General features: G+C 38.5%; 1 protein-coding gene across 1 annotated transcript in view; it reads left to right on the top strand.

The window, feature by feature from the left end:
• Positions 1-560: 560 nt before the first annotated feature.
• The window catches only part of LOC110059995 (uncharacterized), a 26833-nt gene continuing 13806 nt past the window's right edge, over positions 561-13587 (top strand). The window contains exons 1-9 of the mRNA XM_020766719.2: positions 561-859; positions 5712-6128; positions 6813-7295; positions 7970-8037; positions 8598-8687; positions 8806-8850; positions 11046-11172; positions 11728-11859; positions 11938-12004. Coding sequence (XP_020622378.2) covers positions 793-859; positions 5712-6128; positions 6813-7295; positions 7970-8037; positions 8598-8687; positions 8806-8850; positions 11046-11172; positions 11728-11859; positions 11938-12004 — 1496 coding nt within the window. The 5' untranslated portion in view covers positions 561-792. The remainder of the gene's footprint in view (positions 860-5711; positions 6129-6812; positions 7296-7969; positions 8038-8597; positions 8688-8805; positions 8851-11045; positions 11173-11727; positions 11860-11937; positions 12005-13587) is intronic.

Raw genomic sequence — 13587 nt, 5'->3', positions numbered from 1 at the left:
ATTAATTGACGTGCTCTCAGCCAATCAGCGTGCTGAAATTTTGGCATACATGTTATTTTGATAATATACACACTTGAGAGATTTACTACCAACGTAGTTGTAAGAGATTGTTTCTTTTAATTTTTTTTCAAGGTAAAGCAGCCATTAAAAACTGACAAGACTTTGTTGTTTTTACGTAAACATTACTGTTCGCATATTACTGCAAAGTAACTCAGGTGTGACAAATTCCAGACGTTGTGATCGCTTTTGTTATCTCCTTTTTGCTCAGTCTATACGCTAGTTCCACACCATTCGTTTGTTATCTTGGGGTTTTATTGCAATGGATTGCAGTCTTGAAATTGATATTTTCTTTGCAAAATTGTCAAAATATAATTGCACTGAACATTTTCCTTTCAATACTCAATGTATTTAATGGGTGGTTACGTATTTTAAAGAAGACGAATGCTAAATATAGCTAGCTAGTAATTGTTTAATAAAGCATGAAATCTCGAATGTTCGTGGAGAATGAGATAATGCCACAAATTAAATAAAATAGCATGCGCCGTTAACTTGTTTGGGCATATCTGGTTTGTATCGCGAGGACTGTAGCTACACTTCTAACGCTGTCACTTATGATTAGCAAAACATTTGAAAGTGTATAGAACACAGAATATTCCCACAGGGTGGTATGTGAAGCTCATGAGTCAAGGCTCAAGTTACACTTCACGCTGATTAGTGCAGCGACCCGCAGGGTTTAACTTGAAAGCGAAAAGGATTACTTAATTAGTTTTGCTCCAGCTTGGTCTGAGTTCGATGATGAAGGAAACGTTGTCTGCAGTGCTTTTCATATTAGCAGTTTCCCAGACGTCTTCACAAAGAGGTAAAAGTTCTTTAAGTAAAGTTAGAAATTATTGGGAGCTTTCTTTAGATTAGTCTGGAAAACGTAATGGCAATCAGGATTGCAGCTGTAATGCAGTTTGTCAACCAAGCGTCGAATATTTATGCTCGATGCAAGTTAGGACATTTGAAGTTTTCCGTAGGGTCGAGGATATACAGTCCACTATTTCAATGTCGAGGTCATCTTCTCACTTTTATTATGAACCTCGTGAAACAAGCGGGAAATCGGTCATTTTGTTAACTTATCAACCGAGTTCTCGGTGTTGGAAACTTTGTCAAAAGTCACTCCATTCAATATTTCTTTTGGAGTCTGTTAACATTAAAGACCGTGGAGTTACGTTTAATTCCAAAGTAGCAGACACGAGAAACTTTTCATTAGCATATTTCGCTGGAAGACAAAAAAGATCGTTCCGGAAATTTACAAACTCTTTTCACACACTGAATCAACAGTTATCAATAATGCATAAAAAAGAATTAAGTGTCAAATATTCCTTAGCTTGCTCAGTTCTACTTAGGCCAGCAATTGAAAGTCTTTTAAGTACTTGCTGCCATAAAGGAGGAAACGATTTGCATGAAATGTTCTAGTAAGTGACAATTCGCAAAATGAAAAACAAAAGGTTAACAAAAGATAGCTCAGTTTCACAAAACATACTGACACATGTATAAAATCTTAAAGACGTTTGTTATCTGAACATTCTGAAATGTGTCTTGAGGACTATCGCTCGTTTTCGTTTTAAAGCCGAAATTTTCATTTCCAGAATACGCGCTTCTTGTCACAGGCCTTAAGGTTTGTTTTTTGATAATGAAGGCGCTATCAGCAGAACTACACCAGTCGGATTGTCTCCGACTAATTAACAAATTACTGAGCCATGCTGTGCCCCACTTCATGTCTGAATGCAAAATTTGTTTTGGTTTGTCAAAACTACCATTATTGACAAAGACAAGTTCCGTTTGTGTTTTATAATATTAGGTTTTTTTGCCGAGCATGCATTAGCAAAAGCTATACAATAGAGTGTTTATTTGGTTTTACATAAAGGTTTATTTCACCGTTTAGTAAAGGTCTGACACATATGTTATACTACAAACTACAATAAACAGTGGATAAAGGAAAATGAGAATTGAACGAACAATGTTAAGGCGCAGCACGATTTTTGCTCGTCATTTCACCTGTTCTTATGATAAAATCTTCTATGCTAAATCTTCCATTTTCATCTTTTAATATTATTTCAATATCTATCCGCATGGCTGGAAAACGTACCTTATAACTGGCGAAATGGCGATGTGTTTGAGACTCTTATCTTCCAAAAAAAGGAAAATATAGCTTTACAAAGTCAGGGAATTTTACAGACTTGTGTATACTATGAGGTACAAAGTTGCCCCGAGCATACATGCATCTGTAAAGTTTCCCGACAGGAACGTTTTTGTCACGTAATTCATGCATAGTGTACGAAAGAAAAACAAGATTGTGCACGGTCTTGGACCTCCCAACATTAATCTTGGCATCTTTGGTTGCTCCCGACTTTGATGTTTGCCGGGCTTCATAACCATTTCCCTCTTAAAACTTTGAGCAAACGAAGACCGAGACTTTTGTTTCTTTGGTGGCTCTGAAAAGACCCATTTTGAATGGCTCCACAAAGAGCCGTTTTAAAATTTTCTTGAACCTTTCGCACGAGGAAGAATTGACAACCAATTCGGTGTCCGGTCGTTTCGATACAAAACTTTAAGATACCCGGCAACCTGAAATTATTATAGAATTTCCACTGACGTTTAGAATTGCCAAACGATACTAAATGCTTTCGTTTTGTAGTGAACGAAGGCTCGTCTGACTTCCCTTCAAATCGGGCTTGTTTCAGAAAAGAAATTCAGCGTATTCAGCCAGCGGAAAAAGTTCCGAGACCTCCAGACAAACATGATTTATCCTTCTGGGATTACATTCTTTCGATCGATCGCTGTCGTATGCGATGCGACGATAAAAAAAAAACTTTAATTGGGATATTCCTCTAGTTAACTTTTGCTACGAAACGTCTTCAGTCTGTATCGAAACGACTTCAGTTTGTATCGAATCGACTTCCCTTTGTATCGAATCACGACTTGAATCGAAACGACTTTGTATCGAAACGACAGCAAACCATTAACTGTTTCCTTTGTAAGTTTCTGATTTTGCTAGGCTGTCTATCGAGGTCATAGACTGATGCAAGGTTTCAAACTTTCATTAGACGTGAGAAGTGTGAACCGTTTTGTTTTTACTGCGATTTGAGTGCGTTTGAACAACACTCGCGCTTTCGGGCATTGTGTAATTTTTCTTCGGACAATAAGGTCACCGCCCCCCCCTCCCCAAGTACGAAGGTGCTCGTACGCCTATGTACACGACTAAAATGTTGTTGCCGTTTTAGAACACGACATCATTATTCTCGCGAGCTCATTGGTCGAGAGCTAGGTTGAAAAGACTATAAACCATAAAAATGGCGTAACCGAAAGCGCCGGTACGTAATTCAAGACAACGTTTGGATAACTTAAAAAAGAAAATTGACGTTGTTGTTGTATTGAAACATCCAGAAATTGAAAGACAAGTAAAATTAAAATACCAGCGAAACACACAGAGTAAAATCAGTAAAAAGCTATTACTTTTCTCCTCGCTTACGTACATACTGCTGATCAGTTTGAACCGCACAGCAAATTATCTAGCGTAGACTGCATGGGTGGCGGTGCTGTAGGGCAGCGTCAAATTAGTTCGGGATAATTCTGAGCGTGGAAGTATATACGATCAGAGAGAGAGAGAGAGAGAGAGAGAGAGAGAGAGAGAGAGAGAGAGAGAGAGAGAGAGAGAGAGAGAGAGAGAGAGAGAGAGAGCCCATTGCCATTGTTCTTTCTTACTAAAAACATTCGAGTGATTAGAGGCAAATAGAGCTGGAGGACACCAAGTTCTCCTACCAATTAATCATAACTAACGCAATTTTATGAAGACATAAGTATTGGTAAATCGTTTTGGCATATAACAACCTAGTCTCTTTGAATTAGTTTTGAACGCCAAATTGAAATGTTTGGCGTTAGTTTTCATGGGAAATAATCAACTTCGAATGTTTTCGGTTGAATCTGTGTCCTGGATTGCCCCCAAAATACACACCTTAAGAAGTAGAAATTTCATTCAACTGGAACTTTTAAACTACAGATTTCGTCCTTCGCAGTGAGCTATTCCTAACCGTGAAATTTGCGAGTAAACCCTCAGTTAGCTCTTCTTTACCCTAGCAGTAATCACAACCTGTCTTCTTATAAGCAGGGTCTAAGATAGACAGGAGGATAGTGAAACTACTTTAGATCGATCTATATGGGTTTATATAATAACCCAAGTTATTCTCGCATTTTGATTGGTTCTCGCCTATGATCTATTAGATTGACGTCATCGTTTCAAAGTCTTTCCCTCTGTGTTAAAAATGGCGGAAAGTTTTGAGAATTTAAATAACATGTTACGTGACTGGGCCAAAGATAGGGTACAAAGAAGTCTTGTCGAGGCATTGAACAGGTACGAGAAGCAGGAAGAAGGAAGATAAAGCCGTTTCTTTTTAAGAAAATGACAGTCAGAAAAAATACTCGAGCAGTCTCAATCGGCAGTCGAGCGAGACCAAACCAAGCACAAAATTCGTGTTCCGCGGGAGGCGATATGCTGTGAAAATTTCGGAAGATTTCACCGAAGGAAATTCAAGAAAATCGTAAGTAAAGCCAAAAAAAAGTAAAAAAAACATATTTGTTCGGGCATTTCTAATTCAAGACTAAAACCAATAATTTTAACAGAGATGATAGTAAAACACTATTCAATCATTGCTTATTAAATGTAATTAGTTTGAGAGGACTGGGTGCAAATACGAATGCAAAAACGGCAATCAAAACATAACACTTGCGCGCGCAACGCCATAAATGATTACCCTATGCAGTCACCTTAAAATCAGTTAAAATAAACACATAACCTTGCTTTCCGATGCGAATGTTCCAATTCCGTTTCAGGACACAGCAGCGAGCAAAGTATAGCTCACTACAGCTCACGGCCAACTGTATCGCAGCTAAAAGGTATCTCCGCCACTATTTCAAACTGATTTGAAAATCACCAACCACAGAGGACACAAATTTCCACCATAACTAACGCTCCTTTCATTCAAAACTCGAATCGAATGGCCTCCAGATTGACCGCAACCGCGAGTTTTCCGAGCGTATTTTTCAACTCCTGCAATATTCAAGGCAACGTCCAAACTTTTCGGCTCACAGGGCTGCTCTGATGACAAAACTGACTTGACTTTTCCAGCATTTTCTGTAAGATTTGTAGACTTCGCAGCTCAATTCGGCTTTCTCTGTAAGTTTTCAATCCACGAGAAGCGACGCTCGAGTCAAGTTTGACAGTGGCATGATTTTTCTGGACCAATAACAATTCTTTGCTACGCATACCAACCAATGAGATTGCTTCATTTTGTATAGACAATAGATTACGTCAAATGGCGTTTTTCGTTTTCGCCAAAGTGGGCAAAGGCCGGCTTTCGAGTTATGTTGAAAGATTTTGAAATAAAAAATCTTTATCTGTAGTAGTTTGTTGCGTTATTATATAAAACAAATAGATTCCTTGTTGCCGTGCGTCTGTTCAGTAACAGATCACAGAAAACGTCAAAATGTGGTAAGTACATCAGTGACACACTCGGCTATCGCCTCGTGTGCCAGTTATTTGTTCTTACCACATTTTGACGTCATCTGCGATCTATTATTGAACAGACGCACGGCAACACGGAATCTATTTGTTAAATTGTTAATAGTAATTCATAATGTTTTTGTTTTTCTGCTGCTAAATGTTTCAGTTACTTGTTCACCTGGATGGGCCCTCAATGGAACTTCATGTTATTATGTGTATACCGATCGCGCCCAGAAACTTAACTTTTGGAAGGCAAACAGATGGTGCAAGCAACGGAATAGCTTCCTAACAAGTGTGCTGAGCCGAAGAGAAAATAATTTTCTGGATCGACTTATCAACAGAACAAATCTTCGACCAAACGAAACGTTTTACGTAGGGCTGAGAACGAATGTTCGCAAGTTATCATGGGTAGATGGAGAGCCTTACAACTATACGAACTGGTACAACAACAGTAACGATCAGGAACTATTGAAGGATAACAAACAAAGATGTGCTTACTACAATTATCTACATCAGTGGCAACTAAATGATAAGTGTGGAACAAACCGACTCTTTATCTGCAAACAAGCAAAATCCTCAGGAGGTACTGTGTATACAGTTGTGCATATTAAGAAAGCAAACCGACTGTGACCGCTAAAACAAGATGAAAAAAATTCTAAAGTGAACTGGGACTACTATCCTGTTTACACGAATTATCTTGCCATCAATTGCGGCCTGTTGCATCCCTGTTATTGACGGACAGTTCCCACACAAAATCACAAGTAGATGCGGTCTACTTTAATCTGTAGTAAGATATCAGATTTTACAAGCTTTGGGAACATTTTCATTCACGTGGCCTGCTGCCATGCAAATTTATTAGAGCAAAAAAAGTTTGCATAAGAGAGGAGTTCAACTCCGACAGGATTGTTTTGGACTCCAACGTGGCTGCAGTGGCGTCATGTAAGAACACTCTATAGGGTTTGTTCTCCGAGTGACATTAAATTCCTATCAAACCAAAAGCATGCTCCAAAAATGGATTTTATTGCAACTCATAAACTATGAAGTCTTTCCTTGGCAGTAGATTGGCAATATTTCCGAAATTTGGCTGTAAACCATGTATTAGCTGTCCTTGAACCAAGAGCTGAGGTAATCCTGGTCCGATAAGTTTTTCTTTTTTCCTTGTAAATAGGGCCTAAGATGAACAAACAAAAGTAAAACTACTTACGTGATTCCAGCTATTACTAGTATTAACCGGTAATTTTCTTTCTTTTTGTGTTGAACGTTTTAGCTGCTTGTTCACCTGGGTGGGTCGTCTATGGAACTTCATGTTATTACGCGTATACAAATCATACCCAGAAACTTAACTTTCGGAAAGCAAAGGGATGGTGCAAGAAACGAAATGGTTCTCTGACAAGTGTGCTGAGCCAAAGAGAAAATGATTTCCTGGATCAACTTATTAACAGAACAAATCTTCGACCGAACGAAACCTTTTATATAGGGCTCAGAACCATAAATAATGCTCGTAAATTATATTGGGTCGATGGAGAGCCTTATAATTACACAAACTGGTACAACAACAGCGACGAACAGGAACTAGTGAAAGGAAATCAACAAAACTGTGCTTTCTACAATCATCTACATCAGTGGCACCTGGATGATAAATGTGGAACAAAGAGACTCTTTATCTGCAAACAGCTGCAATCAACCACTACAACAACAACAACAACAACAAATGCAGCATCAAAGACAACAACAACAACAACTCTATCTGGTACACCCATAGTTATAGTTAGCATAGAACAAAATAAGATATAAAAAGAAACATATCAAATTAACATAATAATTATTTTAAAAGAAGTAAAAACGTTCTCTGGTTGAAAGGATTTAAAAACATAAGCTTTCTGCTATCAGCCTATAGCCTTAACGAATAACCTACAGTTGGCGCGAAAATATGGACGAATATTTGCCCGCGGACTTTGTATGTTCCAAGAGGCGAACAGTTTACAGTAAAGCTCGAGGAAAACTGTGAGCTCAGGGAAACAGATAATATCTAGGGACAGAAATTCTTGCATATTTGCGAGTCAAATGGTGGGTATTGTGTTTATTAACCTACACATATTGACTAGTTGGCTATCTTTAAAGCGAATCCCGGACCACCATGAACAAATCTAAATTACTAGAGCAGCGCCCTGAGCCACTCGGTCACGTTGTTTCCTTATTCTGTTAAAAGTCAAAATAATTCTGTGCGCGTTCAAAAATATTGATTGATAAGTACGAAAATACTTGATGTTTTCCGCGCTGGTATTGAAAATATCTAAATTTTGGGACTAGTCTGTTCATCGTTCCACTGATAAGCCACGTTTATAGGGACATTCAGTTCACAAAATTACTTCATGAAGACACATGTACACAATGTGTACCTATTGTCTTGTTCTATTATTACAGGTTCCTCGCCGAGCAGTAGTCCATTAACAGAGAAAGGAAAACTGAGTTTTCCAGTCACGCAAGGAAAAGTAAGCCCTCCTATAACTCTAAAACCCTCTTAACATTGTGTTGGATGAAAGACTACTGACTGTACTGTCATTTTGTACATGTATGTCTTCCCTTTGCGAACATCGTAATAGTCACTATGATAAGCCAAGTCAGCTTCACAGACTAGACCTAAGAAAGTTTGGAGTACAATTGTTGCTATCACAAGTAAGCCAGAAAGAAAGAGGATAGAAGAAAGGGAGGCTGGAAGGAATGAAGGAAGGAAGGAAAGAAGGAAGGAAGGAAGGAAGGAGGAAAGGAAAGAAATAATTAAAGAAGGAAAACGTCGCTTAAAATCGTTACTCATTTTTTTCCAGTTTTTATTCATCTTAGCTTAAGTTTCTGTTGTTAAGCTAAGTCATTGATTGGACGAAAGAACAAAAAGAGCGCTCACGAATATATTGATAATATTAGCGTTACATTTGATTTATTTCAGTCATTGTAAGTTATTACCCTCATGTGAATATGGCTAGCCTAAATTTAACTGAGTCAGTTTTTATTTTACGAAATGTTTAAGACGTTTATTGGGCATTTTTTCCATTAGCCGGGCGAGACCTTAAAGAAGTTAAGCAAAGTACTGGACTCATTGGAAGGCGCCTCTTTGAATAAATCATCTGCCAAGAAAAATATGGAGGTATGAATGCGACACTGTGAGATTTGCTGGCAACAAATACAGCACAATACCAAAGCTTGTTCTTGCTGTATTAGACTTGCAAATAAAAGGCTTAAACATTGTTATTATTATTTCGCAGGAATTAGGAACAGTTTTGGACAGTGTGGTGGATTCTGCTCCACAGGTACACCAGTTCATAGTTCATAGTTCATAGTTCTTCATAGGAGCTCCGGCGGCCCGAAGGGACGCTAAGCGGAGCCCCATACTCATATAGGAAAGAAAAAGAAACCCATGAGTTGATTTTCTCGTGGTTATCATGGCTAGCGGTATTGCTCGTGGGCGCGTGCGCACGACAGCGACGACGGCGACGGAGTTGCCCAACATGGCGGCCATACTCCAAATAATAGGTTGGTTATCGATTGGATCGCTGGCTCATATTAGGTTAACTTGTTGGAAATAGGGCAGGATTGCTCGGAAGCCGGTTAACGCTAACCCAGGATTAAAAGTTAACCAAATTATAGCTTTTTCTTCTATACAAATGTTTTTTGCTGTTTTGTTTTGTGTATAGGGTGATTATTAAAACTCAAAACAGAAGGCCAAAGAAGATACAGAAAACCTCACCGCAAAGTTACAAAACTGAAATCAAAATTCTACCTTTTTCTGGGTTAGCTTAATCGGGCCTTGAACAACCCGGCCCAGGAGCTACGCTTTTAGGCTGGCCTAAATCTATATATTAGTTTTTATATAATAATCCAAGTAATTCTCGCATTTTGATTGGTTCTCGCCTATGATCTATTAGAGGACAGACGCACGATTGACGTCATCATTTCAAAGTTTTTCCCTCTGTGTTTTGAAATGGCGGAAAGTTTTGAGAATTTAGATAATGTTTTACATGACTGGGCAAAAGATAAAGTACAAAAAAGTCTTGTCGAGGCATTGAACAAGAACGAGAAGCATCGTCTAGCAGGAAGGAGAAAGATAAAGCCGTTTCTTTTTTAGAAAATGACTCAGAAAAAATACTCGAGCAGTCTCAGTCGGCAGTCGAGCGGGACTAAACCAAACACAAAGTTAGTCTTTGTAAGCCGAGAACCGCTGCCTCATCTCGAATTTAACAAACCCAATAAACAAAATGTTTACGAGATTAATTTATTTAAAACACTGAACTTTTCTCAGTCTCGAAATAATTGTTGACACAGTGATTGTCTGGAATAAAACATCCAAACCACTTCTTAAAATCAGTTAAAATAAAGACATAACCTTGCTTTCCGATGCGAATTTTCCAGTCTGTTTCAGGGCGCAACAGCGAGCAAAGTATAGTTCACTACAGCTCACGGCCAACTGTATCGCAGCTAAAAGCTGTCTCCGACACTATTTCAAACTGATTTGAGAATCACCAACCACAGAGGACACAAATTTCCACCATCACTAACGCTCCTTTCATTCAAAACTAGAATCGAATGGCCCACAGGTTGACCACAACCGCAAGTTTTCCGAGCGCAGTTTTTTAACTCCTGCAATATTCGAGGCAACATCCAAGCTTTTCGGCTCACAGGGCTCCTCTGATGACAAAACCTGACTTGACTTATCCAGCATTTTCTTTAAGATTTGTAGATTTCGCAGTTCAACTCTGCTTTCTCTGTAAGTTTTCATTCCACGAGAAGCGACGCTCGAGATCAAGTTTGACAGTGGCGTGATTTTCCTGGACCAATCACAGTTCTTTCCTACGCGTAGCAACCAATGAGATTGCTTCAATTTGTATAGACAACAGATTACGTCAAATGGCTTTTTTCGTGTTCGCCAAAGTGGGCAAAGGGCGAAACTATCTGTAGTAGTTTGTTGCGTTATTATATAAAACAAATAGATTCCATGTTGCGGTGCGTCTGTTCAGTAATAGATCACAGAAGACGTCAAAATGTGGTAAGAACATCAGTGACACACTTGGCTATCGCCTCGTGTGCCACTTTTTTGTTCTTACCACATTTTGACGTCATCTGTGATCTATTACTGAACAGACGCACGGCAACATGGAATCTATTTGTTAAATAGTTCATAGACTAATTAGTCCATAGTTCCTAGTTCACAGTCTAAGTTCATAGTTCTTCATTGTTTATATTTCATAGACTAATTACTTCATAGTTCTTAGTTTATAGTTCATGGTTCATGGTTCGAGGTTCGAGGTTCGTGGTTCGTGGTTCGTGGTTCGTGGTGCGTGGTTCGTGATGCGTGGTGCATGGTGCATGGTTCGTGATGCGTGGAGCGTGGTGCGTGGTGGGTGGAGCGTGGTGCATGGTGCATGGTGCATGGTGCTTGGTTCATAGTTCAATCAACGATTACGGTGTTATGATTTTAAAAGGTTTTTAAATTTATCGTCCATTTCAGCCGGTGGCTCAGCTTTCGCAAGTGATTGAAATGGGTGAGAGGATTGGAGAGCTGATTGTGAAAGGATTAAGGAGAGGAGGGAATATTACTGAACTAACAAGCGTCCAAATACAGACTGGCTCCATAGGTGAGGCGGTAACTTGGTCGAGTATAATAAGATGCTGTGTGACGCTAATACGGCTTTCAAAAAGAACAAAATAACTACAGTCGAAGAGTGATAATTATTGTCAACGTTAATATAGTTTGGACAGCGGATATACTTGCTACAGCATACGTATTATAGAATCTACAGATGCTATAGATAAAATGGTTCATAATATTATAATGTTCATATCAACATGATATCTGGAACATCTGGAAGCAGAAATTCTACGCCGTAATTTCACCTTGTTTTTATTCTTCTTGTTCTTCTTGTTCTTGTTGTTGTTGTTGTTGTTGTTCTTCTTCTTCTTCTTCATCTTCATCTTCGAATAAATAAACTTTTCTTTCGAAACATTGTGAAATCCTGACGAATCTTTCAAAAGAAAGAAAGAGGTTTTTAATGTCTGCTAATCGAGTCTAGTTTTACCCAAATCACCACTAAACAGATGCTGCGTCTTAAAAACAACTTTATGTATAGTAAAACTGTCTTTTTACGGAGACTGAAACTAATTTTATTTTTTTTATGCTTTTCCTTCACTAGTCCTTGGAGTTTCCATGTTACCTCCAGTTCAGTCAATAGAAAGCGCAGAATCAGTGTCTTTTCCAGAAGAAGACAGACAGAAAGGCAGCATCAATCTACCAGCTTCACTAATGTGGAGGGCACAGCTTGAAGGTTATCTTTTCATGCACTGGTGACTTAGTGGTATTCATCCCAGTTATGCTAATTAGTTTTGTGGTGTAATATTTTTAGATGGTGTCTCTGTTTCCAGTCTTCTGCTTTCTAATGTCAGTGTGACAGCTGATCCTCAAAGCAGCAAGTAAGTCAATAAGTTATCACATTAGCGCCTGTGGTCCTCCGTACAATAATGCGAGTGAGAGACGAAGTGCTTTCTCACAGAGGGGAAAAAGAGGCGATTGCAATCGTATACTTCTCAACAAACAATTAATCAAGCTTAAATCGTGCTGTGTTTGGATATCTGATCTTAATCAACAGTGTTTTTTTTATTTATTCACTCTAGTCTTCGTTTTAGTTGATAAAATATATCAAATACTCGAGATAGTGTTTCATCACATTTCAAAACACCTCTAACTTCTTCAAAAATAGGTCCGCAGTGCCTACATGTGTGGCTTACAAGTTATACTTGTAATTAGGATAAAACTGAGTTATCATGAAAAAAAAATGAAAGACACTACTAAGATTTTCAACTCAAAAGGTCAGTGATCGATAGTAGAAGGTGAAAATGTGAGATACTTTAGAGAATAGGGCGCTATTACAGAGAATCTCAAAGTGTGCTCGTATGGGGCTTCCGTTTATTTAGTTTTATCGTACTAGTAGTTACGATATGGTAAATGAGATGCTGCTGTATTGTCACTGTATTTGCTAATTTGCGAGTAATTGAAACTTATTGCTTCAGCTCATAACTAAAAAGATTGATAGGCCTTAATAAATATATCCCAAACCAAAGTTTAAAAATAAAACAAGAAATATGACTTTTTCTTAAGGGTTTGGCAAACTATTTGTGAAAGTCAGCATAATCAGCAAAAGATTAACTGATTCATTGTATAATACATTCATATATGTTATTTGCCGGCTTGCAGGTCCGTATCGTGAAAAACTGTGACCGAGGTCTTGAAAATACTGCCCGGGGCCGCAGGCCGAGAGCAGCATTTTCAAGCCCGAGGTCACAGTTTTGACATGTTTATTTTTTTTTTCCTGCAGTAAATTGGTTTTACAGGTTACAAATGGGTTTGTTTACGCAACTTTGTAATTGAATCGGCTTGCGCGCCGTCTAGTAACCATTTGTAAAAATCTTCGCAACGAGCGAGTAACTCAGATAGTAGACAAACAAAGATGTATTAAAGAACAGATTTTTTTCGAACTACTTTATGTTAGTTGTATTTATTTCACCAGTCAAGTTCTCCAAAATTTGTCTTTGCGGTGTGAAATTTCGTGCGAAGTTTGAAGTTTTGAATACAAAAACAATTTATGTCAGTCGTTGCTATTAAAATCACTTGACATCAGACTTTTCTACCCTACATTGAATCGCAGGAAATTCGTTAAGTGTATTCTACAGAAATTCTCCTAAATACAGCAACGATCAGAGAGGTAAACTCGACTGAACTTGACCCAAATTTTACGGCGAGAGAAACACAGGATTGCGCTCCATTACACGCATTACAGCGCCAAGCTACAAACAACCAAGCAAACTCTCACAACTTCAAAACACTCAATTGAATTTACTTACAGTGACTTTCCTTGTCATTTTAAAGTGAACAGAGATAAACGTGCGTTGACTAATCGTCGATGGACGTGTAAAAAAGGCAAAAGATTGACGATCACCGCTAACTTTTAGAAGCGAAATTTAGGCAGCGAAGAAAACATCCGGCCCGTGGGCCGTAT

Source organism: Orbicella faveolata, unplaced genomic scaffold (genome assembly GCF_042242905.1).
Source record: "Orbicella faveolata isolate gen_17 unplaced genomic scaffold, um_ofav_v1 contig_25, whole genome shotgun sequence".
Taxonomy (NCBI): domain Eukaryota; kingdom Metazoa; phylum Cnidaria; class Anthozoa; order Scleractinia; family Merulinidae; genus Orbicella; species Orbicella faveolata.
Note: the sequence above shows the minus strand (reverse complement) of the source record. Positions and strands in the feature narration are given on the sequence as shown.